This window comes from Lonchura striata, chromosome 3, assembly GCF_046129695.1.
Source record: "Lonchura striata isolate bLonStr1 chromosome 3, bLonStr1.mat, whole genome shotgun sequence".
Lineage (NCBI taxonomy): Eukaryota > Metazoa > Chordata > Aves > Passeriformes > Estrildidae > Lonchura > Lonchura striata.
This window is the reverse complement of record NC_134605.1, coordinates 6,781,002-6,807,976: the sequence shown is the minus strand read 5'-3', so window position 1 is coordinate 6,807,976 and position 26,975 is coordinate 6,781,002. Positions and strand designations below refer to the sequence as shown.

The 26,975-nt window shown below is 36.8% G+C and overlaps 1 protein-coding gene across 3 annotated transcripts in view; it reads right to left on the bottom strand.

The window, feature by feature from the left end:
- BABAM2 (BRISC and BRCA1 A complex member 2) overlaps positions 1–26,975 on the bottom strand; it is a 159,314-nt gene that overhangs the window by 5,211 nt on the left and 127,128 nt on the right. For 2 of the 3 annotated variants that reach the window (XM_021552247.2, XM_021552258.2), the window contains exon 11: positions 13,849–14,002. In XM_021552247.2, the coding sequence (XP_021407922.1) occupies positions 13,849–14,002 (154 nt within the window). Of the gene's footprint in view, positions 1–7,754; positions 7,777–13,848; positions 14,003–26,975 lie in introns of those variants that run through there. The other variant, XM_021552268.2, reaches the window with a different exon arrangement.

Here is a 26,975-nt window from a genome sequence, read left to right as displayed (position 1 = left end):
AGTGCTGGGTTTTTAAAATGCAGTTGGTAGAATACCTGCATTGACTACTTGATAATACCTTTTGCCTTCACATATCTATGCTAAAAATCTGCAAAGATTGAAAATTATGTAGCTGCAATCTCCCATCAAACAACACTTCCCATATATTTATGGTGAAAGCATTCTAACACACTGGAATTCTGCTGTTGCTTTTGCTGGACTGGTACTATAGCCAGCTATACAATTGTGTTCTAGTTACTCCTGCTGGTGTAATAAAGTGAAAAAGGTTGTTTAGGTGTTTCTATTTCTCTTAAAATCTTCATGTGATAATTCAGAGCAGAAGATCAAGACTCAAACTCTGTGAGGAAAAAAGCATACAACACATATCAATGAGATTTCTGCTTTTTATGTCTGGGACAAGAAAAATCATCATGGGGTGATGAATCATCTTCCCAAGTAATTCACAAAATATCTTCCCCTTAAACCTCTCAGTTTATAACTGCCAAGATTTCCAGCATGCTGATCTCAAATTCACCCATGCTAGCCCTATTTGCACTCATTTTTTTTTATTTGTTTCAGCTCAAGATGTGGGAGTTCCAAGTGCTTTTTGCATCAAGAGACAATTTGAGGAAAATTAAGGGGATGAAATCATCATGATGGTCCACATCAAGAACAGACTTAGCAGTACAGCAACACTTCTGCTACCAGCACAATGTCCTTATTGGCAAATTAAAGCCCTTGAGGCACAATCTTCATCTTCTCACAAAGACATAGAGGCCTTCTCTCACTGCATCAGGCATATGTATTGTGTTCCTTCTCATCTCAAGGCAGACTTGCATTTGGGTTTTTTTCCTACTACTGGCTTTGAGAGCAAACTTTATTCTTAAATGCTACCCATTATTTCAATATTTTAGTTAATTCTTGTAAAATATTTTAGTAAGTACTGTAAATGTGGTTTAATTCTGTAAATATCTGGCTCTAATTATTGACCTGAATCATAGTAGCCAGTGTATTTGACAAATACATCCATTTTCTCCTATTCTAGGCAAGGCATATATAATATGTATGAGTTCTTTTCTAAAACTTTTTTAAGTTAATAGACTTGACTTGGACAGGCACTCCTGTAGTCATGGTGATCTCTGAATAGTTCCACTTAATCCTTCCAAGTCTTCAGGAGTAAGGTCTCTATTTAATACCCCATTCTCCTCAGTAGTTCCCTATTGTCTGAATTGTCCAGCAGGCAAATTGAGTTTGTTTGAAAAATCCTGGGACTGAGGTAAGGACTGAATTGTATCCTGTCCAGCTATATGAGATACAACCAAGAATCCCAGGCATTTGTCCCAACTACTGTCCACTTATTTTAAAGGAATTACATCATTTTGCATCCCATATTTCTTTCCTGCTGTACCCTAGGAGAACTCCTTCAGGACAAATACAAGTTTCTTCAAATCCACTGAACCCTGATAGAACAACATCAACTCTATAGATTACTGATTTTCATAAATTAGCTAGAACAGCAATGTTCTCCCCACTTTCAATTAAATTTGGTGAAAATAGAATTAAGAAGGGTGTAGGTCAGAGTGAAGGATAGACTGAGGCTTCTTGAGGTTTTTGACCTATTCCTTCCAGACTAGTATTTTTATGCTGACACTTTGCAATAAAATCTTGTTATAGAAACTATTTCAACACTATAGACATATTAGAGTTATAAAAGAGCTTCTCCAGGCTTTATCAACGTCACCTGATTATTCATTTTCTGAAGTACAATGCATTTTTGCATGGATCATACATACATATGTAGTGTGCCTTTGTATTTTTGTGCTCCTGTTGAAACTTGTTTTGACAGAGTGGAAACTTGTTTTGAAAATACTGAACACCTACAACAATGCCAGATGAGAGGATTTGTCCTCCTGTGACCACACAGGCATATCCAGCTGATTTGGTTCATGTAACCCCTAAAAATTCATCTCCTGTACAGAAGGTATTTATAACTTTCAAAAGTTTCTAAGATTTCGTGTTTGTTTCTAACAGAAAAAAATCAAAGATGCCAACCTGTCTTTTTTTAAAGCTATAATAGTTGTCTTTTGAAATTCCTTTTGTCAGGAGCTACCTAATTCAACATGATTACCACTAATTAACAAAAGGAACTTAAATTAATAAATTGGTGCATTAATTCTAACAGTGGGTGTGTATTTAGGTCATATTCATATGACTGCTCATTATGTCCTCAAACCATGCTCATGGCCTCCTCCAGCACGTCTATGCCTTGCACTGCACAAAGGCTGAATACAAAAGTGTGGATACCTACTGAGAGCCCATTCTTGCAATAGGCCTCATGCCAATGTTTGAGGGGTAGCTTTTTCCTTTTAAACACAGACATGAGACATTTGAACCTCTTTGCTATTTTTACCATATATAATGCATTAAAAACATATTTGCATTGGGTGAACCATGTTGCCTATTTATTCATAGGCATTTCCACAGCATTCCTCACCAGGCTAAAGATACATGAGCACTCGCAGCAAAGCTGAATAAGCCCATCTCCTGCTTTGGGATAACTATGGGGTAACAGGAGAGTAACTCTACAGCAGACATCCTGTGACACCTCCATTAGGAGTAAATGATAGTTGTATCATTGTCTCCACACCTAAGGAACTGAAGTGAGAAATAGTTCTCAGCACTCTAACTTTTGATTGCCTAGCTGGAACTGTGCTGTAGCAGGCAGGCCCACAACAGGGCCAGGTGCCAAGTGGCAAAGGCTCAGGAGCTAATGAAAATCAAGACAATTACAGAATGCACAAGGCACTCAGGAGACAGAAGCATTTCTTATCCACAATTCATATCTGAACATCACAAAAATTTATTCGAGCACAGCAGCAGAATGAAATAGGTACCTTCCAGGATTTCTTTCTCACTTCAAATATACATAATGATACTTGGCATGTATTCATGTTTCTAAACTAAGCTTCGTGATGGTACCCTCTTTGGGATGTGGTTTATAATTTCCTTACTAGGCAGCTTTAACTATAGCAAATATTTTGCTTTTATGTGAAACACAATGTCTACACAGTTCTCCATTTTATACATCTCCAGAACTGGTGATGCCAAGCAAACATCTGAAGTGTTTATACAACAGCAAGACAATAGTTCTTGAATTACTGCTACTGTAACTGGCTAAACACACAAATGTAAAAAGGAGTCAGTGCACAATGCCATTAAGCTGCTAGCAATTTTTTTTCCTTGTGCCAAAAAACAAATGCATCACAATCTCTCTTTCTCTTCTAATATTTCTCTCTCTCTACCTCCTTTTATTGCGAACTACCCACAAGATTAGTAAATTTTTTCTGCCTGTTTCTACCTGCCAGTCTATGCAAGGCACTGACTGTGAAGCCAGGCTGATGGACAGACAGAACAGTAATCAAGCATCAAGAGATCTGGAGATCTGCAGTGGGCAGCCATCAAAATGCAAGTTTTTAAGAAATACAGTTGTTTTCAGCTCCATTTATTATACCGTACAAGAGAAACCTGTCTCCAAAATTACAAACAAACCAAAACTGCAACAGGAAATAGAAGTGGCAGAGCTAGTGAAACCAAGTACATATCAGAAATTTAAACATTAATATTCACTCATGTCCAAAAGCTGTTTTCTGTATTTTACTAATAATGTCTTTTCCCTCCAGAAGTTCTTTCTGGAGTTACTGCCATTTCTGATCCAAGTCACACAGAAAGGTACAAAAAATTTCTATATTTAGACATGTTTTTCAACAGTTTGCTGATTGCAGAATTAACAGGTAGCTTTAATCTATATGAAGCAAACATAAATAAAAATTAAATTTTCATTTTGTTATACATTTGAATAATTTTCAAAAACCTATGGTATCGATTGATTTTATAAATAAAGTGAAGAATTCAACACTGGTCTACTGTAAAAATTAAGATGACTTTACTGCACAACTTACCATAAAGGAAAATTAATTTTGACAATCTGTTCAAAGCATGAAACAACCATAAATATAACAACCTGACTAAAAGCAAAATATAAAGGAAGGGAGTTCTAGGGAACTGCTGTGGAGCCAAGCCTGCAGATCATCATGTAGGCTGGCAATTAATGTTTATTTTAAAGCAGCAGCATAAGTAGGGTTATCACTTTGTAAAAGATGCTAATTTTGATTCCAAGAATGTACGTCCTCCCAAATGCATGAAGCTTTACTGACAACAACAGATAAAAATAACAGCTACTGGACATAATCAGTTCATACAGACCATGGCCAGTAACTATGAAAGTAACTTTTTAAAACCACCTGGAAATCAAGACTTTGGTATTTAATGTCTCACAGATTTCTGACATAGATATTTAAAAATTTACAAAGGTGTATTGCACAGACACAGTGAATCTAAGTGTTCCAAAGAACACACAGAAAAATGACCTTCTCATTTGGAAACAGCTTCATCAATGCCTTCTGCTTGCCAGTCAGTTCAAGAGATAAAACACTTCACTTCCTTCATCTTCCCCACAATGTACATAAATAGATGTACTTCAGTCAGATGAAGGTTTGTGGTCTTAGATCATAGCAAATTTTGCTTCTGCTTTCTTAACTTCCATTTTCCCCACAGGGTAGTGGGTGTCTGTGAAGGGCGCATTGGAATATCTCGATCACAGCATGGTCACTCTGTTTTCTTATCAGTGGATCATGAGAATGATATTCCAAGGCCATCATGGAAAAACTCAATCTTCATAGAGTCTTTTAAAATACATTGCTAACTTGCAGGAAATTTCCAGTCCTATGAGCTACAGCATGACAAGTCTGCTTTATTTTTCCTAGGTGCTGAAGTGCCATAGCCATATTTTCCCACTCCAGGTAAAGGTTAACTTCTTAAAGAGATAGTGTTTATTCAAGGTACATATTATTTCCTCTTATCTAGGCTATGTAAACGCACAATGAGTTCTGCTGTTGGAGAGCAATTATTTAACCAACTTTTTATTAGATTTGAAGGAGAGAGTCAATGTGAGACAAGATGCAACTAGGAACCTCTTCAAAGCATAAAAGGCAGGGTAAAGAATGTGTGAGAGTTGTGATGATGTAAGTAGTATGAGGAAGCAGAAAAGACTGGGCAAGAATACGTTCAGGAATGAAGTTTGTAAGGAAAGACAAGTGTAGAGATTCAAGAAGAGAGGAGCTCACAGTAGTAATAATAGAATTTGAATGATCTTTAGGAGATTATTGAATCCCTTAATTGTAATTAAGAGGCAGAAATGAAGAGTTACACCACAGATGCATCCATAACGAGTCTGACAACCAGCATCCCTGAAAACAAAGTTTGCTTGCAGGTGAAAGTACTGATTTCATCATGCCATCCTCTTTGCTTTGCCAGATTGCTTATCAACAGAGGCCGAAGGCAACATACCAAACCATAAAAGAAACCTCCTTGGATATTCATTAGGACAAACCAGTCAGAAGGAAACAGATGAGACGCCACACATCTGTGATTATATAAAACATATTAAAGCAGTTGTTTCTCTTCGCTATTCAAAGGATATATATTTGCTATCAGAAGTAAAAGTAAATGCTCAAAAGATTGGAGATCCATCCAAAGGGGAAAACCACGCAGAAATAAACCTTTATGCTAACAGGTAAAAGCAGAATAAAACAAATACAAAATTGAGGAACCAATTAGCTGTGACCCTCAAAATAAACACTTGTCAAACAGTACAAAATGTGGTCAAAAAGTAAAAAGAATTCTCAGAAGAAATAAATTCACAAAGACTAAATGAAATGGAGGTGCTTAAAGATGTTGCCATACCAGAATCCAGCTTTCCAAGAGACATACCAAAAGATTCGACTCATGCAGAAATGTCAACAGAAAAGAAAATAAACAAATGAACAAAACACAACCAAATCAGCAGGCCCAGATTACAATCACACCCAAGTTCTAGAGAAACTCAAGTGTGAGAAAGTTAAACTCTTAAATAGCTTGTAACCTCCTGCTTAAAACAGCTTGGAAGCAGAGAAGTGTGATGTCAATTAAAAAAAAGGTCTGGATGTCTGGGACGATAGAAGGAGCTATGGCTCAATGAATCTCATGTCCATACATTACAACTTTTAATAGAAATTATTACAAAAATTCATAAATAGTCCAAAATTAGTGGACTTGAGTAAATATGTTATACTGGGTAGGAGCCAAACGTGTGCTTCTCAAGTCTCCTATGTTCTTAAGGTATCAAAACCACATAGGCAAGAAAAATTCAAGTGACACTCACTGCTCAACTTACCTACAGGTATTTGAGAAGACTTTTCAAAGGTATAAAAACCCCTAAATTACCACAGAAGGAGAAAAGATCCATGAGTGGAAAAACAGCAGGTCAAGATACAAAGAAAAGAACAGGAATAAATGATGAATACCATTAGGGGGGAGTCACCTGAGAAGAGCACAAAAGTGGGTGTTCTGACCTGTGTTGTTCATATTCCTACATGATATGCAAAAGTGAGCAAAGGAAGATGGAAAGGTCTGTTAATGTTAACAATGTAGTCAGGGAAGGAAAAATAAGGCACAACTATGAGGAACTGCTGACAGTTCTTACAGTATTAAGAGACTGGGAGATAACATACCAGGTTATCAGTATGTGAGGAAAAAGACATAATTTTACTACCACAAAAAACACAAGCTCTGAAAAACAGATAGAAAGGAGATGTCGGTGCTAAAATGACACTTTAACTAGCCTTCATCTGTATGCATAAATCAAAATTGATGCTGTTAGAAGCAGAATAAAGAGTAAATCAGTCAATATCACTACATCATCGTATAAATGCATGGTGAATGCACCATGAGTAACAGAAAAGGAAACAGAAGGAAAATCACAGAAACAGTAAAGGGAGAAATTACTTAACAGCAATGTAGGGATAAAGAAATCCTTGAGGATGGTAGAACATAGAGTGGAAATATGACCACATGCTTTGCCATGCTTTTCCACAGGCATCCACTGCTACTTATTGATACAGACTGATAGTGGGTTAAACGAATGCAGAGTTTTACCTAGCTTAATGGAACAATTACGAGTATTACTCAAAAGACAAGACTATGGAGTTCACTTCCTATTTTTCTTCAGCTGTTTATTTTGTAACTGATCAAGCAACAGTATTTATCTGGGCTATTAAATCTCAGCTCCTTCCAAACCCATGTATTTCTCTCTACCCTTTTCTCTCGAGAAAGGGAGGACATATTTTGTGCAAGTGCCTAACTGCAATTTCATGCTCTAATATAGAACTAGCAGCTTTCATAAATGTATAATGGAGTTCTCTAATAAAGCCAAATCAGACAGTGACTGTGTTTCACAGTATTTCTAGAACGCCGCTTAATCCCAGTTATCCAAGAACCACCTACATTAAATTCTAACCTTTCATTCCTACAAAGCAGTTGTCTTCCAGCAAAGTGCTATTATGCTCCACTTATACCATGCCAACTTCTCCAATCTCTTCTATGCATTTCTCTTGTCAATAAATGAGAATACTTTTTTGCAGAAAGAATATTTACTATATATCAAAATGCACATATGTACAGTTCACACATATACAGAGTATCTATACAAAATCGCAGAAAAACTAATTGCCTAACAGATTTTATTTCTATGCACTTCCTATAGCACCTATACTCCTTATCTTTAAATAGTTGTTTTTCTTTCCTACAGTCAAAGCTTTAATGAGAAGTGACCAGAAACAAATACCCAGGCCCTTCTGTCTTGGCTGAAATCCACATAATGCATGACAGCACTGAAGATCCCTGGCAGGCACCTGTCAGAAACTAACATACCATAACTTAAGAGTCAGACTTAATTATCCAGGGAGACATTTAAAGAAAACTACATGAAAAATATGACTCAAGAAGTGTGACTATCATGTATATGTACCATATTCTGTACTGTATGCAGAAGAACTGTGTAAAAATAAAGGGATGTACTGGGAAAATTCTAATTAAAAGTCCTATCTACTTTACCTGTTATATCTTACAATCAAAATAATTTTGTTATTAAGTTTAGCTGGTAAATCAACTGCAGAACACACTACAAGTGCAATCACTAAGTATTTTAACAAAATGTAACCTTTTCCATTTTCCTTTTTACTGTTCCCATGCAATTTTAATCAGCTGACACTCCCACAGAAAATCAGTTTTGATTTAATGGTGTATAAAATCAAATTAACTTCTTCGTAAGCTTCACACGTCTGGGTCGCCACATCTTTTCTCGTTATGGCTGTCACAGTGTATTGTCCCTTTTCCGTTCTGAGGAGTGGCCCACCAGCGGCAACAAAATGTCAGCTTTACTTGATTTCAGGCAAGGAAATCACTTCTGTTCAGTTTCTGATGCAAAACTACCAAAAACCAAAGTTAAACAAGCGACCCAGCTAACCACCTCAGCCTTTAGTTGCACCTATGCTGACATTCTTCTTCAGAAAGAATCCTCTGAGCCTTGCAAGTGTCTGAACACAGGCACACACACCTGGAGAAGAATGACGTACCAAGATGAATGATGTCTCCTAGAGAAGAATGATGTTCCTACTTTTGTTCCTCACTCTCATTTTTATGAATTTCATTTTAAGAGAACATGCTATAGAGACAAAGATGGTCATGCAAAAAGCTTTGTGAGGTGAGTATATGTAATGCAAATAAGTAAGTTTTTGGAAAACTGCTCCTTAAAGATGACTAATGTGCACGCAAAATCATATAAAACAGGCAAATACAACTTGACACTTTTACAAATAAGCAAAAAAAAACCCCCTTAAATACAACCCAAAGAATAAAAAAAATATTTATTACCTTTATTACACCTATCAAGAAGAGAAGATATAAAAAAGGGTGCAATATTTACATGTAAATTTTATAGTGAGATTCATGGCAGCATAGCTGGATCTCAAAAGTTTCATGAAAATTGTGCAAGTTGTTATTTTTAAAAAATTTGAAATATAGTAATAGATATTCTGCCTAAAATGTGAAAGAAATCTGAATAATAATTAAAAAATGGATGAGTCAAAACTGGTTAATTTCAAATTAATAAAAAAAAATCATTAGGGCACACAAAATTAACTGAATAGAACAGCAAGTCTTTGACATACTACAACTGATATGTCTAAACAGCAACATAACTGTCCCTTTTTATTTTCAAATATCCTTTTATTAGACTAAGACATGCAATATTGTAATCTGTAAATGTAATCATAGAATCACAGAACTGTTAAGGCTGGAAACACCTCTAAGTTTGAGTCCAACTATTAACCCATCACTGCCAAGCCCACCCCTAAACCATGTCCTAAGTGCCACATCCACAGACCTTTGAAGTACCTGTAGGAGTGGTGACTTCATCACCTCCTGGGCAGCCTGGCTTGACAACGCTTTTGGGGAAGAAATTATTCTTAATATCCAAACTAGAGCTCTCCAGGCACAGCTTGCAGCCATTTCCTCTTGTCCTATCACTTGTTATCTGGGAGAAGAGGCCAATCCCCAAGGTCACCCCTGAATCTCCTCTCCTCCAGACTGGGCACCCCAGCTCCCTTAGCCATTGCACACAGGATTAGTGCTCCATACCCTTCACCAGCTCCACTGCCCTTCTCTGCACGTGCTCCAGCACCTCAAGGGCTTTCTTGTAGTGGGGGGCCTCACTCATACACACGACAGACATCATCTAATTTGCTGATACTCAAGTAAAAGGTATGACTGAGGCTGAAAATGCCATGGACCAGTTCACCAGTCTGGCACTTCTAACCATGGCACTCTTGTGCTGAGCACAGACTGAAGCTGCAGCTGTGGCTTGCACAAGATGCACCTGCATATAATCTGAAGATGCACTTGACCTCATGGCAGAGCAACAGCCAATATAAAGTAGAGAGCACTTGAGCCCTTTGAAGCTTTCACCCTCTGAATGCCCTAAGGGATATATAAAATTTAACACCACATTCAGCAAACACCGATGAATGGTCAGGGATAACATTGCCATTCACAAACCTGTTTTGTCAGCCAACTTGGAAAAAAAAGGGAATATGAACCCTTGGAACAACTTCTTATTGTGATACCAGTTTTCCATGTTCCTGCTATTTTTAATGATGAGTAGGTGGATTTATGTAGGATAAAAGAATAAACTGAGTTTTAACTTGCTCTCCCCTGAAGGATAATCTAAGTCTACAGAGCAGCACTGGGTCAGACAGAAATTGGGCCAGAGTGCATCTGAGAACTGAATTTCATTTGTATAAACAAACAAGCTTTATTTACAGTATTCCTTCATAAAATCCCAGGCTTCAAGTCAGCACGTTTTTTAAAGACTCCATTTATGTACACTTGAATGCCTATTTAAGCAAAAAGACAAGAAAGCTTTCCCATGGAAACTGCACAGAGATGTTTTACTTCACACGTACACCACAAACAAGGCTGCTAACTTTCCATAATTTACTGTATTTTCTTAGGCTTGCCATTGTATTTTAGGACCAAAACTTTTGGAGAAGCTGCTTACGCAGGAGGCCACAGACACATAAATAAATGACCTACAAGAGGCAAAGCCTGAGATACCAACTGAAAGGAAATGGTATCTCAGCAGCTTGTAAGAAAGTTTTAATGTTATTGGTTTCCCTGTTTCTAGCTGGGGAACAGGTTAAAATTTTGTGTTAGCTGAGAAACAAGCAATCTGGAGGCAATTGAAATCACATTATTAAATCAGAACTTGATTCATCCTTCAGAATTAAATAACGCCAGAGGGCAACCCCTGGGCTAAGACAATAGCAAGCTTCAGTTACCAGATGCTATCTCTTAGTGAGGAATCTAAATCAGTGGGCTACAGTGGAGCCCAGTGATTTTAAAATCTGTCTAAGAAGACACAGAAAAGAGGCTTGACTTCATGGACTTTATGAGACAGATATAAATTGGTCCAACAACTTCAGTAAGAAGATGGGCAGTTTTTTTCTCTGAATAAAAAAGATCCAGCTAAAATGATACTCTGATATGAGATTTGCCTTTTAGATATAGGTGATATGTCTCTAGGTGTGAATGCATACAATCTACTTTTATATGTATGTATTTTAGGGAACTAATTTTGCTTCTGCCTATATTTACTACTGATTGTCTCAAGGCTACAGCAAAGGGTTAAGTCCTAACTTCAAAAGAGATGCCTACTTCTGCTGGGGGCCACAGAGATAAGCAAGGATACCAAGACTTTCAAGTTTAGTCCCTACACTGAAGAAACTGGATGGGCTCATCTGTTTGGGAAAAAAAAATCAACAACCCACACCAAAACAACCTTGGGAGAAGGCTGGGCACAGAATCAAAGTCCCTTTGGAATGAACTTATGACAGCTCTGCCCATGAATAAACAGGCTGTGTTGAGTTGCTGAAAACAGAGGCAGGGCTTGCCAAAATTGAGGATGAGGAAAGCTGTGATTGATGCCATTTCAAACTTGATGATGCTTCTATAGCTGGTGCAAGAGCAAGCAAAAGCTGTCCTTAATGGTGTCTTTAGCCCCACTGAGGAAGATAGAGTACACTGATCCCTGAAGTCTGAGAAGGGTGGAGAACTTGGTCAGATACTGGAATATCAAGTGGGAGATCCTGGCCCTAGAGCAATGGCCAGGAAGATAAACAGAGATGTTTTGTCTCAAAGAATGCTGAGCACTTGGGAGACAATTTTGCTATGAGGGAAAAAGACTATATATAAGCAAAACCTAATTGACAGTATTTAGAAACACAAACAAGTTGTCTCAGATTTAACCAGGGCTAAATTTACTTCAGCAGAGTAGAATGACATTGTTTCTAGAGGGTAAATAATGTATTTTTTTTTCTGTTTTTATTTGGGAAGTTTTTATGTGTTGTTTGAATTAATACATCTCATTAGAATGCTCTCCCACATATCAACATGTATTCCCATATTCTTGGTCCATAACATGTCTGTGGTAAAAATTAAGTAGACTAAGAAGTTATTTGGTTATGTTAAAACACACTAACTTATTCTAAGAAGCCCTAGCAAATATCTTAAAAACTGTTTACATAAGATGCTCAATTGTGTTAAAAATCTTTCTTAAAATATGCTCACATGTATCATAACATCATATTTTTCTTGATCCAGATTTATTTATGGTACCTACTCAGGAATCACTAGCTGTTCCTGCAAGCGAAGCGCTTTTAACTGGAGCAGCTTCTGTCTCCCTGCAGCTCAGTGATTGCTATTTCAGACATCTCAGCACTGCCTTCCCCCGCTTCTCATCATCCTGCTCATATTACGCACCCGGGGTGGAACTTCAATCCAGAGGCTCAAACGCAAGAGTGAATAACCTCTCCAAACATACATGTGATAGTAAGTGTACACATTTAGTGCTTTTAAAGAGAACTGTTGTAATACTTCTAAATTTCAAGTGTAGGGCAGTGAAGTCCATTTGTATACACGCACTCACAAGTGAATGCACTTAGCAGACAGCACATAGGTACTTGTAAGCTTTCAGCTACAAAAGAAATGCATTTTGTAGTATGGTCATAAAAAAACCCACAGTAATGCTTCCAGTTATTGTTCTTCTTGTTTTCTTTTGAGTTTCTTTCTTTTTTTTTTTTGGTAAACAAAATACTCATAATATCCTGCTAGAGAATAGAAGAAAGTCCATACATACAAAAAATCATAGTTGATTAAGAAATAGTGCTCCTATAAACAGTATGGTGGCAAAACCAAATACTACCAAAAATATTTTTATTACAATGCATATTAAAATCCCAAATCAAATGTTACTTGATGTTTTCCATAGAATTTAAATTAGTATATAAATCTACAAATGCATCAGTCAATTGTTGTTTGCTTCCATTATTTCCAAATTATAGTCTCTGACCATGCCACTCATTTGATTTACTCAGCTTGAACTATTTTTGTTTGAACTCTTCTTTATGCATATTTGCTGATTTAATTTAATCTTCTGACTGTCATTCAAAATGTTCATCCCAATACGCATTGTGATTTATGCAGTTTGATGCTTTTTCATGCTGAACAACTGATGATAATCAGCCTGCTTAAATCTCTTGCTGTTCTAACATTTTTACACTTTGCAAATTTAAAGCACTGCAGCAACCCTGACTCTCCTCATTCAGGTAAAATCTGCTCTGCTCCATGAGAAGATAGGGACAATATCTAGCTTTGGGAACACCACTGCCTATGGCAGCTTGCCCTTGCAACAGAACTTCTCTGTGAGGCTGCCCTGTCATCATTAACTAAAGGAATACACAGATTGAAGTGATCTCTCCTCAGCCCAAAACAAGGCCTTGCAGAAAAAATGCAGAGGAAGGAGACAGGGATTCTCTGTTTCCATCCAAAAAGGCAATAAAGCAAGAGATATTCAGATAATTTTCTCAAGATCTGATAGGACTGCCTCCTATGCTGGAATGGTGGTTTGCTCTACCTCCTGTTCTTCCTTGCCTTTTCATTACAGCCTAATTCCAGATCTTTCAGGTTTTTCTTCCTTGCTCTCTCCATCTCACATGCTTCCCTTCAGGGTCCCCTCAACACTCTCACAACCCCAGGGAGTTACCTAGACTGACTGCTACCATGCAGGTTACTCCTGCTGGGGGCTATCTCATCTCCTGAGGCTGGAAGTTCTCCAGAGCAGAGACTGTCACCACTCTGTGCCAAACAAAGCCTAGTAGGAAGAGCTTTCTTTTGTTCAGTCCTCTGGCACTAATGCAATAAGCATGAGTAGTAAGTATCTGTCTTCATTCATCTACAGCAATGCCAGGGCTGGATGAGAACAAGAATAGGTTCAGCTTTTGTAACACTGAAAATGTACGGTTACATCCATGAAATTTTTACCCACCAAAGACCATGAAACAAATGGAATGATTAGTAGGAAACAACAATCTGACTTACTTTGCTCTCTTGGCCATTTCATTGCCATCCCATCGGGGGCTGTAGGGGTAATTCTTCTGGGCCTGGGAGTACAGCTGGCCACTGTTAGTGAAGTGGTAGACAGACTGAAATGTTAGGGTCGGTTGGTCTCGAGGAAAGTAGAGGGGTAGGTCAACTGCAATTCAAAAGGAAAAAAATGTTATAAAAATACCCTAGTGTATTTTTTCTTTTTTTTTCTTATTGGGAATATATCAGACCATTCTATTGGTTTAAAGGTGTCAGAAAAGGAGAAACTGATGGTTAGTTCTAAAAAACCCTTCTGCATTTCTCATAAGCAATGATTCCAACCTACTGTTGTATGGGACACTTTGCTTTACCAAAACACTTTTGTAAAGTACATGATTTTTAAAAAGCTTAGCTAGTGTATTGCTATGTTAATAATAAAATCTCCACCAGGATTATTTAGTTATTAAAAAAAAAAACTTTTATAGTGAAATCTTCCCTTTCAAAATTTCACAAAATACATTCTGTTTTGTTTTACTTTAAAAAACCAAGTTTATCTTTATCTGATTTAACCAATATGTTTTCATGTCCTCATGGACATCAAATCATTATCATCCTCATTTTACAGCTCTCTGTGTCCTAAAGCAGCCAAATTATTTGATACAGAATGTACAAAGATTCAGTCATATGAGCTGGAAAAGATTTCAACTCGCTGTCATTTGCTAGACAAGAAAACTCCCACAAAACTAAAAACATACCACGAAGTCATCAATACCCAAAATATCCCACTAAAAATAAAAATCAGAACTTCTTAGTTCCCTTTGCTTATCACTGTCTCATGATCAGCTAGGTCTGGTGAACAATACAATAGTACACAACAGTTAGAAGCTGTGTATGTTTTCATGGTCCGAATTATTTTTTAACTTAACTTTTTCATTGTTAGAATTATAGTTTTTATTTTCTTGGTCTACTTTTCATTTCAGGAGGTTTCAGGAATCTGTAGCTAAACTGAGTTATGACAACAGACTTGAATTACTAATATTAGATGTCTAATCTAACACCCAAATTAACAGAAGAATGTTAATTTCTTTTAAAGGCGTAGGCTTAATTTATAAAGCACCTAAAATCATAATTTTTGATATCCTCCAAATCACATTTTTTATATTCTGCACAGTGAAAGAACACTGCAATGGAATTGAATTTTAAATACTTCCAGAGATTCCAGCACTTCCTGTGAAATCTCTGCTAACAAAGTGAAGAATCAGTGTAAGACAGGTTTTATTTCCCAAATTCCATGCTATCATCCTGGTAGCTCCTTCATTTTTCAGTTTATCTAATCACATCTAAATACTCAGATGTGCATCAGCTACACCGTATCTCCCTTTTCTCTAAAGGACCCTCCAAGCTCTAGGAATAAAAACATTTATAGCCATGGAGCACACGAAATCAAATGTGCTATTCCAGCCACAGTCCCAAAATCCAACAAATCCTCCCGTGGAGGACAGCTTTGGCTCAGTTCATGACCCAGTGTCTGAGCCACACGTGACAACTCCCGAGTCCGGGTGACTCAGCCCACACAGCAGCTTCCAGCACATATTTCAGCAGTAATGACATGGGCAGAGTTCTGCTAATTTGAGGGCAGATCACTGCTTTAACAAAGGTTAGATTCAAAGATTGCTCTGCCGAATTCCTCTTTATAATGTGATTGCTAAATTACAACCCTGAAAAACATTGGTGTAACCTGGACGTTTATCAGCAAGCACGCTGTCTCCTCCCCTCCCAAGTGATGTGTGTGCCTCAGTCTCTGAAGGACTACACCATGGAAAAGGGTAAAGAATCAAGAAGACTGATTCTCTATTTTAATCTTATAAATATAATACTTCAGCTCTGAGTGCTTAAACTGTTTCTCTAGTGTATCCTTTTCATTCTTAAGTATCAACTCCTTAAGAGAAACCAAGTCTGCATACTTTTTATTTTATCATTTATTTTTTGTGAGAGGAATAACAAACTTTAGCAAAGAATTCAAATAATTTAGTCCTTGTACTGACTTTTTAGTTGAGATTTTCTAACTTCCATTAATTTTTCCCTTCAAAACTGCCATCTACATAACACACGCCAGCAGCAATAGTATTTTTCTCTCTTACCTACAACTAAAGGTAGGCTCGCAGGGCAAAGTACCTAGCACTAGAAATGCTGTTTAAAATGGATAATCAAGGCAGTACTCTCACTAGAGTGACACCTGCATTTGTTATGAGAAAGTACCACCAAAATATATTCTATTAACCAAAATCTGTATAGGAATTTTCAGGAATTACTTATATTATAAACTGATCACATAAATCAGATAATCGAACTAGATTAAAAATTCTGCATCCCACATCTGGACAGCAGCAGTATTACCCTGAACTGCAAGAAGAGTTTTGAAAAATTTAAACTGCGTTTGATTTATAAATAATACCCTTCACCTGAAATCGTCAAACTTCCAGTTTTCTAACCCAAGTGTTTCCTTAATACAAGGTGTGGATGAGTCCAGACCAAGTAAAAAAACCTGTCCCTAATTCTGGAACACAACCACACCTAAAAGGCCAGTAAACAGGAAATAGCCTTGAGTTTAAAGTGTTATACATATCTCAAGGTAGTCAGCTATTATTTCAGCAATAGGAAAGGAAGGCAAGAACTTGCTTCTGTCCCAGTGGGTGCCCGTGCATTGACACTGTTGGTGCACAGAATGAAAAAAATAAGCAAATGCCCCTGGTAATTAATGCTGGCAAGGTGTGTTGGACATGAAAGGTCAAATTCTGCTCATAATCCCACATGGCTTAATAAAGAAAATTTTTCTTTTTACCTGGTCATGTGTAGGCAGTCTGATTCTCAATCTGTACATTAATACAAAATCAGATCTGCTTTCACGTAGTATCTAAGATGACAAAGGTGTTACTGTAATTACATGCAAGACAACATTCACACTTTGCCATGAAAAATGCATCACAGTTAAGAACAACACATCAGTTTTGTAAATTAACACCTGAACTAGGCAAACTATAAAAGCCTGTGTTGGTTTGGCATGCTAGTTACCCAAGAACTACAAAAACGTATTCATGTTGAATACAAGTACTATTCCCAAATAACAGCTGACTCACAAAGTACCCTGGTGATATGTCTGCAGAAAATAAGCAGATGACTCATGTCTGTAAATTCCTGAAAGTACCAATAGACCCCTTGCTTAGTCATCTTTTGCTTGGATGCTGGGTTCATGAGCTCTGTAAACTATAATGAGAGATCTAGCTCTTAGTAGGACTCTCTCTCCCTTTTTTCCTCTCTTCTAAACAGTGCAAATTATCTCCCTAAAAATAACTTCATCTGCGTAAGTGAGTCACTTCAACTAGCAAGCTTATACATGTCATGCAGTTAAGCAGTAATATTTGGTTATAAAGGTAAAAATGCTGCTGTCAAACTCAAGATTTAAAATGAAAATTATGTCAGAGGAAGTCCCATTTACCCCTTCTCTCGCAGAAATAGAAACATTTCCTTTGGAAAATTTAAACAATTAGCTCATTCAGGAAAGTAAAGCTTTCTAATTTAGTTCCATGCTCTAAGTAATTTAAATCTGATGATTTCTTACTTTGGCTCTCCTAAGCATCATACTGTTAATGTAAGAGGAACTTAAAGAAGCAGACTGGAGAAAGAATCCAGTAAAACGTTGCTTTCTGCTACATTACAATTTACAGATCATTTTTTAAAAGTCAACTTTTAGACAGCCATAGAGTGGGGAAAATAATGTCTTTATGCAAGCACTACACGAGCAGAACTTGGAGGGCTGTTTATGGGTAATTAAGCATTGAGCAAATTCTTCACTGATTGAACCCTAATTTTCCCACACAGTTCATAAGAAAGCAAAAGAAAAAGGACTTGCTTGTTGAGAATGAGTCATGTTGTAAAGAAACTTAATTACAGTTTATAAATAGTTGAAGTTGCTCTCTTTTTGAAACGTAAGAAAGTATCTTGAAGTAACGCACAAATTTGCTTCTCTTGACTTAGTATTTAATGCATATATATATCCAAAACACAGTATCTTAAAGCCAAAAACCTTGGTTTATTAATAACTAACAAACTGTGCAGTGCATCCGTAAGGTTGAATTGTTTATTTTTTAAAAAAACAGCAATCTGAGGCCTGGAACAGGTTACCTGGTTTGTTAAGCTTTTGTCAACAACTACAGAGTTGATTTTCACTATCCTATTAACTTTAAAATAGTATCTTTAGCATCTAATTTTGCAGCTCATTCAACAGGATATGAAATACGAAGGAATGTCTCAGCAAAAAGCACGTACCAATGCTGCCACAGGTTTTCAGAAGGAAAAATGATCAGAAGAAAAGGGCAGATTTACCACAGTGCCCTTCTTTCCACCTTTAAGCACTGAGGAAAAGAGATGGGAAAACAAACCCATGCTTGAAATGCATGGTGACCATTAATATATTTCAAAGCACTTAGATGATAACATTTAAAAATTTTTCCATATACTGTTCCCCTGTTCTAGGAAAAAGGTTTATTTATCCTTCATAAGGCACTGGATAAATTCAGTTAATTGTTTTCACAAAAGCCAACATTTACTCACTGAATTAATCATTTTAATCCTTGGATGCTGCCATACTGGTTATCTTGCTAACCTTTGGGATGCTTGATTCTGCAGCAGTTTATTGCACCTGAAATTTGTTATGCACTCATGAACACTGAGTGATCTGGATATTTTATTGTTGAGACTTCTACTTTGACAAGATTTTATGGTCTGTACAACCTTAGTTCAATCCATACTTGCTTTATGGATCTGCCTTCAAACAGAAGATAACACAGTGCTGTTTCCAGTTCCAAATGGTCCCAGGCTGCACAGAGCTGGCCAAAGGAGACACTGTTGTGGCTTCTCCCATCTGACAGACCCTCTCCCTCTGCATTTATTTACTGCACAACACTGAAGTCTTGCTCCAGTTAAATGTGTTCATTTCTGCATGATCTTTTCAATGTGATGATTCTGATAATCATAAGAATGACATTAGCTACATAAAATATTTAAAAAATGGTTTTGCAGCACATTCATGAATTGAGAGGTTCTTTAGGGATTCCAGATCAGGAATAAAGGAGTAAGTCAACTTGCCTGCTGATACTAAATACTAGCCTGTGGGATGCAAATCTTCTGAGACTTACTAGTAGAAAATACTTTATATAGTCAAACACAAGTCCTTCCACTGCTGACTGCCATAGCATATACTTCAGAATCCATGATTACTGGACATGTGAGAAGTTTTGTTTAAATTATTTCACCAGAAAACCAAGAAGTATATGGAAAACTCAAATCTCCAGAGAACACTGAAGAATCTTAGCCTGATACTAGCCGTTCTCTTCCCAAAAATTCCCTGACTCACTCCTTACTTATCATCCAGCTTTGGCGAGAGACTGCCTCTGCACTCAAGTACTTCTGATGAAGTAAGTAATGGAAACAGGAAACACATATTCCAGGCTCCAGAACTGCATTTCTGTCTCTTATTAGTACATATTCATCATCTTTCTGCCTGTTCTTTTTTTGGTTCACTGAATTTCACATTCTCTCTGCCTTACTTGCAGTTGAGCTCACACTGCCGGGAAAAACAGTGGATTTGAATGTATGGCCTCAAACTGAAAAGCTCCTTGAACTCAGAGCTCTGCAGTTTTCCTGTGATGATGTGGATGAGACCCATGTGAATTTACAGTGCAACTCCATGGCAGTACATATACCATATCACTTAGACATCTCACTAGCCCTATTTAAAAAGAAAATTGATACTAGATTTTTTTGACATGACTTCTGTGAGACAGATGATTCAGACAGCCTGTAGAATGGGTGAAAAATCTTTACTTAATTTTAAGGAAAAAGAATTATCTTCATTTTTTACATAAAAATTCCAGTGCTTAAGGCCTTTCAGGGTTCATATTGATCATGGTTCCTATGGAGAAACCTGAATAGATTTAGCCACAAACATTTCGGGGGCTACAGTGTCTAGCACAAAGCTACACAGGGCAGGATTTCAGGCTACTTTGCTTAGTGAATATTTCCTGGACTGATGTGTGCTGAAGGCCTTTGGCCTACATTCTACTGGCAAAAAATGAAAGGGGAAACTTGGCTTAAAATACACAAAAATTACTGAATGCCACAGCTATCCTGCTTTGGTGTGTGATGATTTATTCTTGCAGGAATGAGAAAGCAAGGATGACAAAGAACATATCAATGGCATTAGTGTAGGACTTTATGTTAACAGAGTGCAGTCACAGGAATATGAATTTGTTAAGTAATATTAGGGCTGACATCCCTTCTGGAGAAAAACAGTTTTTTTGCAGAAAGATGTTATTTTGAAATCAGCATTTCAAAATTTCAAATCTGAAAGGAAAAGCTGTTTATGGAATTTTAGCTGAGACACTTATAGCATTCTGGGTGTGTTGGTAATCACAGCTGGTTTTGAAATAATTAGGTCTGCCCTTGCTACGGGAAATATCCACCCCATTGGCAAAGTCAACACTTGTACAGTAAATGAGGAAGATGATTTATGTACAAAATACTGTCAAATAAATGCTATAGAAATACAAGTAAATACTCAGAAAAAAATAGGAGCAACATCTACTACTACTATACAATACTAAACAATAAAAGACAAACCACTATAGGCAAAATGGAAACAATGAATTGTGATGGATGAAACTATTCCGACACATTACAGAGTAGATTTGTTTAATTAGCTTTCCATGTTTTGGTTTGTTAGTTGGTTTTGTCTGTTTGGGTTTCTTTAAATATAATGCAACTCATTTTTATTTCAGGACAGCTGCATGACATTTCTGTATCCACCTTGTGGATCTCCTTCCACTGGTAGTGGAAACTATAATACAATCTAGGCACCAGTGGCAACTAAATTTATTATTACAATTGTTTTGGTTTTCTTTCAACATAAGCATATTACATGGTTGTAAAAATATCCCATCTCTTTATTGGAACCTGTAACTTTTTTTAAGTACTCCATCCTTCATACAAACCAGCATTTAAAAAAAAAGTGATAAAAATATTTTGAGTGACTGAAGTTATAGTCATGTGCTATAGACAGCGTATCTAACTATTGGTTTAGTTTTACAGAGGAACTAAGTAACAGATCAAATCAAGATATTCTTCAAGCAGTTTCCAGCTATGTGGTCCAAGACTATGCTATAGAGCTATAACTTAATCTAAAAACAGCTTTATAAGATCTTCTTGCTTTTGAGTATCATTGCCCACCACATCTATGTCATACTCTTATTGGACTTCTCTTATCGGACAACAAGACTGGACTACCTCCTAAAAATATCCTGTGGAATAGCTCACAATCCTATATTGACCCCAAAGAAATGGCATAATGGCCTTAGCAGGTATTTTCCCTCTCAAATTTCTGTAATCATATTTATATGAATTAAGAAAAAGGTTTCTTATTACCAGTTTCAGCTACTTACTTGTATTTTGTTTTTATTTTTACTTCAAATTCTCAAAGATCTTAATTCTCTCCTCCTTCCGTTTTTATTTCCTTTTATTGTTTCTGCTGTTACAGTTTCTATAGTAACTTCTCAAATTGCTGATGAGATTGATGTGACTAAAAGCTGTCTCTTCTCTGTCTGAATTGTTTGAAGCTTGAAACTTAAATACAGTTGCAGTTGTTATGAGTGTAAAAAGCAAGCCATGCCCTTTCTTGGCACAGGCTGGTGATCACTGCAAAAAATACTCTTCTGCTTTCTGAGCAGAGATATACTGACAGATGCTGAGAAGTTTTATGTTACCTTTCAACTGGACAGGAAGACTTCTAAACTATGTTTATACCTGAAAAGCAGATGTGCAAAACCATTGTCTTCTCTCACCAACATTTTATTAAGATTATGAGGCTTGTAAATAAGTAGTTTTTTTCTGTTTTAAATGCTTCCTGGGATTTGAAAAAAAAATACCTATTTTACTTCATTCTCATCTGTGGCCAGTGTGAAATTATCCTGCAGGTCAAGAGGACCCTCTGCTGCCACACCTGCTATCCTGTTTGCAACTTGCAGGCTTGCAGCTTTCAAAACCCAGCCCAGTGCAATCCCATCTGGCCCACACAGCCAACTAAGCCACTCCAGGTATTTTTAACTGCAGTACAGGCCCTTTGCATCTTCCCACTCCTGAACATCACAATTACCACTTTTACTCTTCAAGCCACCTTACACAATACTAAAAGCTTATCCTTCTATTGCTTTTTAATGACCTAAAGAACTATTTTGTGGAACATATTCTTTTATGACACGTTTTCTACACCACCAGCCATTTTTGGTGCACTTTGTGAATCACCATTCGAGGATGATGTAAGACACACATCAGGATCACATCCCTAAGCTTCAGGGAGCAGAGCTCAGGCTGTTCAGGGGTCTTGCTCCTCCCATGGAAGACTCCTATGGGATAATGGTCCTGGTGAGAAGATGGGTCCATGATGACCTCCATTAAACTCAAGAACAGTCTATCCTATCGAGCAGAAAGGCAAACGCGAGCAGCAGGAGGACCACATGGATGAGCAAGGAACTGATAAAACAAAGCATAACAAGGAATCACAGGAGATGTGGACACTCCCTGAGCATGCAGAGACAGGACTGGGAACGTCAAAGCTGACCTAGAATTGAATCTGGCAATGTGAGTTAAGGACAACAAGGGCTGCTACAGGAACAGCAAAAGGATAACTCAGGAAAAGACAGGACTGCTGCTGAATGGGGCAAGGGGACTGCTGACAAAGGAGACAGAAAAGCAGCTTCACTCCCTCCTTCCCCCTTTTTGACATTTATGCATCTTTGTGACCAGTTCCATCTCTAAATTAAGGTGTATTCCTTATAATTCCAAAATGAATTATATTTATCGATTTCATAAAAGGTATTCAGCACTTGCTTCTGTGTGCTTTGCTATGTCACATATGGATTTTTATTAAAAAATTATTTTGGTGATAAAGTGATTGTCATTGCATAGAAGGAGGAAAGACAGGGAAGAATGATTCAGAAAATGTTTCTTATCTTGATGCAGCTCTTATTTCTAGAAATTTTATATCTCTAATAATCCTGTGGTGCTGTGTATCATCTTGTTTCTTTTCTGAAAGCATTTCCTGGTATTGAATCCAGGACTCATCCATGAAACCCCTGCTCATCAACTCCTTTCTGGACTGAAAAAAAGATATTTGTTTTCTACTTGCTGTTATGAGCAATTTTGAACTTGGTATATTTCACACCTTCAAAGCACTTCTGATCTTAGAGAAAAATATCTGTGAGTTACCAAAGCCTGTAGACACAAACCAGATGTGGACTAAAAAGAATAAGTACCACAACCTGTACTCAAGTCCTGTCCCTGTCAATTACTTTTTGTAACTAATTATTTCTTTTCAAAAACTGAGTGGATAAAATAGGATTATAACCTTTTTCTATGTAAGGTATCTTTTCTGAGAATTGTAGTTATCTGTCATATACTTGGGCACATAGTAGTCATACTCTAGAGATATATAAATATAAAATATAAAAAAATCAACAGTTCACTTTTCTGAAAAGTGCAATTTTTTAAGTCGTTATTACAAAACCTTTCAGCCCATTTGTTAAAGTGCTTGTAGTTGCTGGAAGAACGTCAATTAATGTCTGCAGCAATACACTACCATTTTAAAAGTGTGGCAAACACAAGTGTTTCTCAGAAATTAAAAAAGCAATATCCACAGCAAAATGACATTTTAAAATACCTTGCCAGTCCACCCACATCAGGCCATCTATAAGATTCTTATAAAGCCTAATTAGTATCACAGCTATTGCTTCCTGTTTGTTGCTGTCCATACCAAGTTTTATGAGCTTTTTGCTGTCCATTCTCCCCTTTTCTGCAATTACAAATAGGAACCTATAACTAGCTTATCTTGAGTGACATGAAAACAAAATGAACCTAGAGAAACAGAAAAAGAGGAAAAGAAAACCACTTTTCAGATTCACTTGCATCCATTATGAATACCTATATTAAAAAAAAAGTCTCATTTGGCTCCCATAGAAGTAAATAGCTAAGGTGGAATCAAAGGAACAGTGTTTAAAGCACTCTTAATGTCAAAAATAATATTACTAGCTTTCAATAAAAAATTCAAACGAAATCTACTTGGCAGTATCCCTTAGAAAAAAAAAAAAGGAGAAAAATACACCATGGAGAAAAACGATCAGCAAAAGACTCATTAATTTTCCAAATGCTACAATTCAGTCCTGTGATTAGCCCCTGCCTAAGCCCATGCCTAGTTTAGTGCAGAACTGTGTGCCTGTGACTCAGGCTATTTTTCCATCACACTGCCTGTCCACAGCACTGCAGTGTATCTGCAGTTTTCACTGGCTTCAGTAAGCAAGACACACTTCACTACCCAGGAGCTGGCCCAGAGAATGCTCTGCCCTGAGTGACTGAAACAATGCACAAAGTTTTGAAGAAACCTGGTCAGTTCAGGGTATATTTTGCTGTAGGCAGAACATGCTTTCTGTTTTTTTCAGAAACTCTCAAGACAAGATTCAAAGAAATACATGGAACCAACTAAAAGTACTGAGTCAGAGGAAAAGACCGCCAAAAAGAAAGACACTTATTCCCAAGCATAAGATCCAAATTTTATTTTCCCTAGCCCCTTTTACATCACTGGCACTTTGTTAATCTACAGCTTCTCATTTAAGAAAGAAATTACACTCTTATACAATATTTACAGATTGTTTTGATCAGCATTGAACTTCTCACTCTAGACTCCTGAAACATTTATTTTGTTACATTTGGCATTTCTGCTGAAGTATCCTGCTTTCCTGACAGGATCAGATACCACCTTGTTATTCACATAGTCATGTTCTCTTTTTACCTTCTTTAGTTTTCAGAGTCATAAATTCCCATTTTCATTTAAGGAACAATGAGAAGAACAAAATAACAGCACTTATAAGAAAGTTAAAACACCTAATTAGCTAAAAGCTCACAGAAACAATCTAACATAAATATTCCACTCAATACTTGTCCTACTTTTTTTAGGACATGGCTCAGGCAGACAAGGTTTTTTTTTCCCCATAACTTTTCTTGAAAAGACTGACAAACATGTGCAGACAACAATATTCACACAAGAATGCATCAGAAGCTGGTCTTGGTAATGCCCACCAAAAAATCCTGAATCCAGAAGCCAGTATCCACCCAAAGCCTGACACTCATAGGTATAGTCTCTAAGCCAACTAATGCTTTAGGTGCTTTGCTTGCTTCTCTCCTCCATTTCAAAACTTTCTTCTTGCTGGGATGCTGTCTGTTTCTGACCTATTATCAACCAGAAACAACAACATAACTACACAGACAAGTTAAAAGGTTGACAAAAAGCTGCTTAAGCTGGCATTACCATAGCAAGATTGATCATCAATTAAACTCAAGTTTTTACATGACCAACAATTTGGAGCTCCTGGGTCAGTGGCATTATCCACACAGAAACTGAAATCCCTTACGGTCAGCCAAGGTCATTTTCAGCAAATGTTCCCAACCAACTTTGCCTTGACTGACATCCCAAATAAACTGGAAATAGAAATGCTGGCAGCCTTCAACATTCTTCACCTCCTAAAATATTGTTCAGTGAAAAAAAACCCCTTTTTAGTTCAATGTTTGTCCTTTTAAGACATCTTAAACAACCACTAACACAAGCAGTGTTTCATTTGCTACTGCATACTGGTCCAGCTTCTGTCCATCTCTTCAGTGCTGATAACCTAAAGATCTTGCAAGATAAAAATTAATCTTTGAAAAGCCCAAATACAGATTACTTCAGAGTTACACTCTTGTGTTTATAACAATAATGCTATTTAATTCTTAATTATGCACAGATAATGTAACATGTGTTTTTATCTAATATTGATATTTCATCAGTGGCTGGACTCAATCTTAAAGGTCTTCTCCAACCTAAATGACACTATAATTTATATATGGTATAAATACATAAGCTGTATACAAGAACAAGAATACAAGGAAATATCTGTCTCCAAAAACTAATCATAGCTGATTTATAAACAAGAAGAGAAGTCTATTGAAAGTGAGCAGTCTATTGAAGTTTACTTACAAAGCTTCATACTGGGACTTACTCATAAACAGTATCAAAAGCAGTAAGCCTGATTAACAGTTTCCTTTCCCATGTGGATGCATGAACTTCTCTGAATGTTTATTTCTTCTGTCTTATATTTGAAAGCACTTGATTAATTCTTAAAATTAAACCACTAAAGAAACAGTTCCTTTGACTTGTCTTTGATCTAATGTAATAACTCCAGAAGCTTCATTAATCTAATGATTAAGTCTGCAACTAGGTAGCTCCTCAGTGTTTTAAGGTAGAATGTGTAGAATCTCGTCTTCATTCTGTAACTACAGCACAGTCTTTCTTTTTTAGCATATGAAGTTGTTCTAAGGTTATCTGGCTTCAGCAATTCAGAACTATTTTTCTGTTTCTCTCCTCTTTAACCCACTTTATTCAATAAAACTATTCTGAATAATTTCAACTTACTTCTAATGTTTTTTGCTTCCTAGTGTCCAAATAAGTTTGTAACTCTCAATGCAAACAGTTGCAAAACAATGCCAAAGTTGTTTTGGAAACCTCTGAATCCATCTTCTAAAGGAAATATGACTCATGTTAGTGTTTATAAATGTCACCTAAATCACAATCTCAAACCTAAAATTTTTAAGCAAAATTTAGATACCAATAAAATGTACTATGGTGCCTTTCATTTGATACACCACAGTGCTTTCTGTATACTGACCTATTTACTCTCCTCTGAATACTTTATCTACACACTATAGTAAATACATAAAGTAGAAGAGTTTTCAACTTATTGCTATCTCTCCCAGACATTTTATTAGATGCTTGCTAAATATTCAACCATAATATACATAGTTATGCCCGTGGTTAGGAGATGAAAGCCTACATTACTTCACTCAGGAAATGAAGTGCAGGTTTCGGTCCTTTCATTGCAATATCCTTCAGTGCATGGACCAGAAATGCTTTTGCACTGAATTGTTCAGCAAGTGAGTGATGCAATGGCTTCCACAGCTAAGCCACTGTATGAGTTCTAAGGCCACAGGGTTAATACATAGTGATA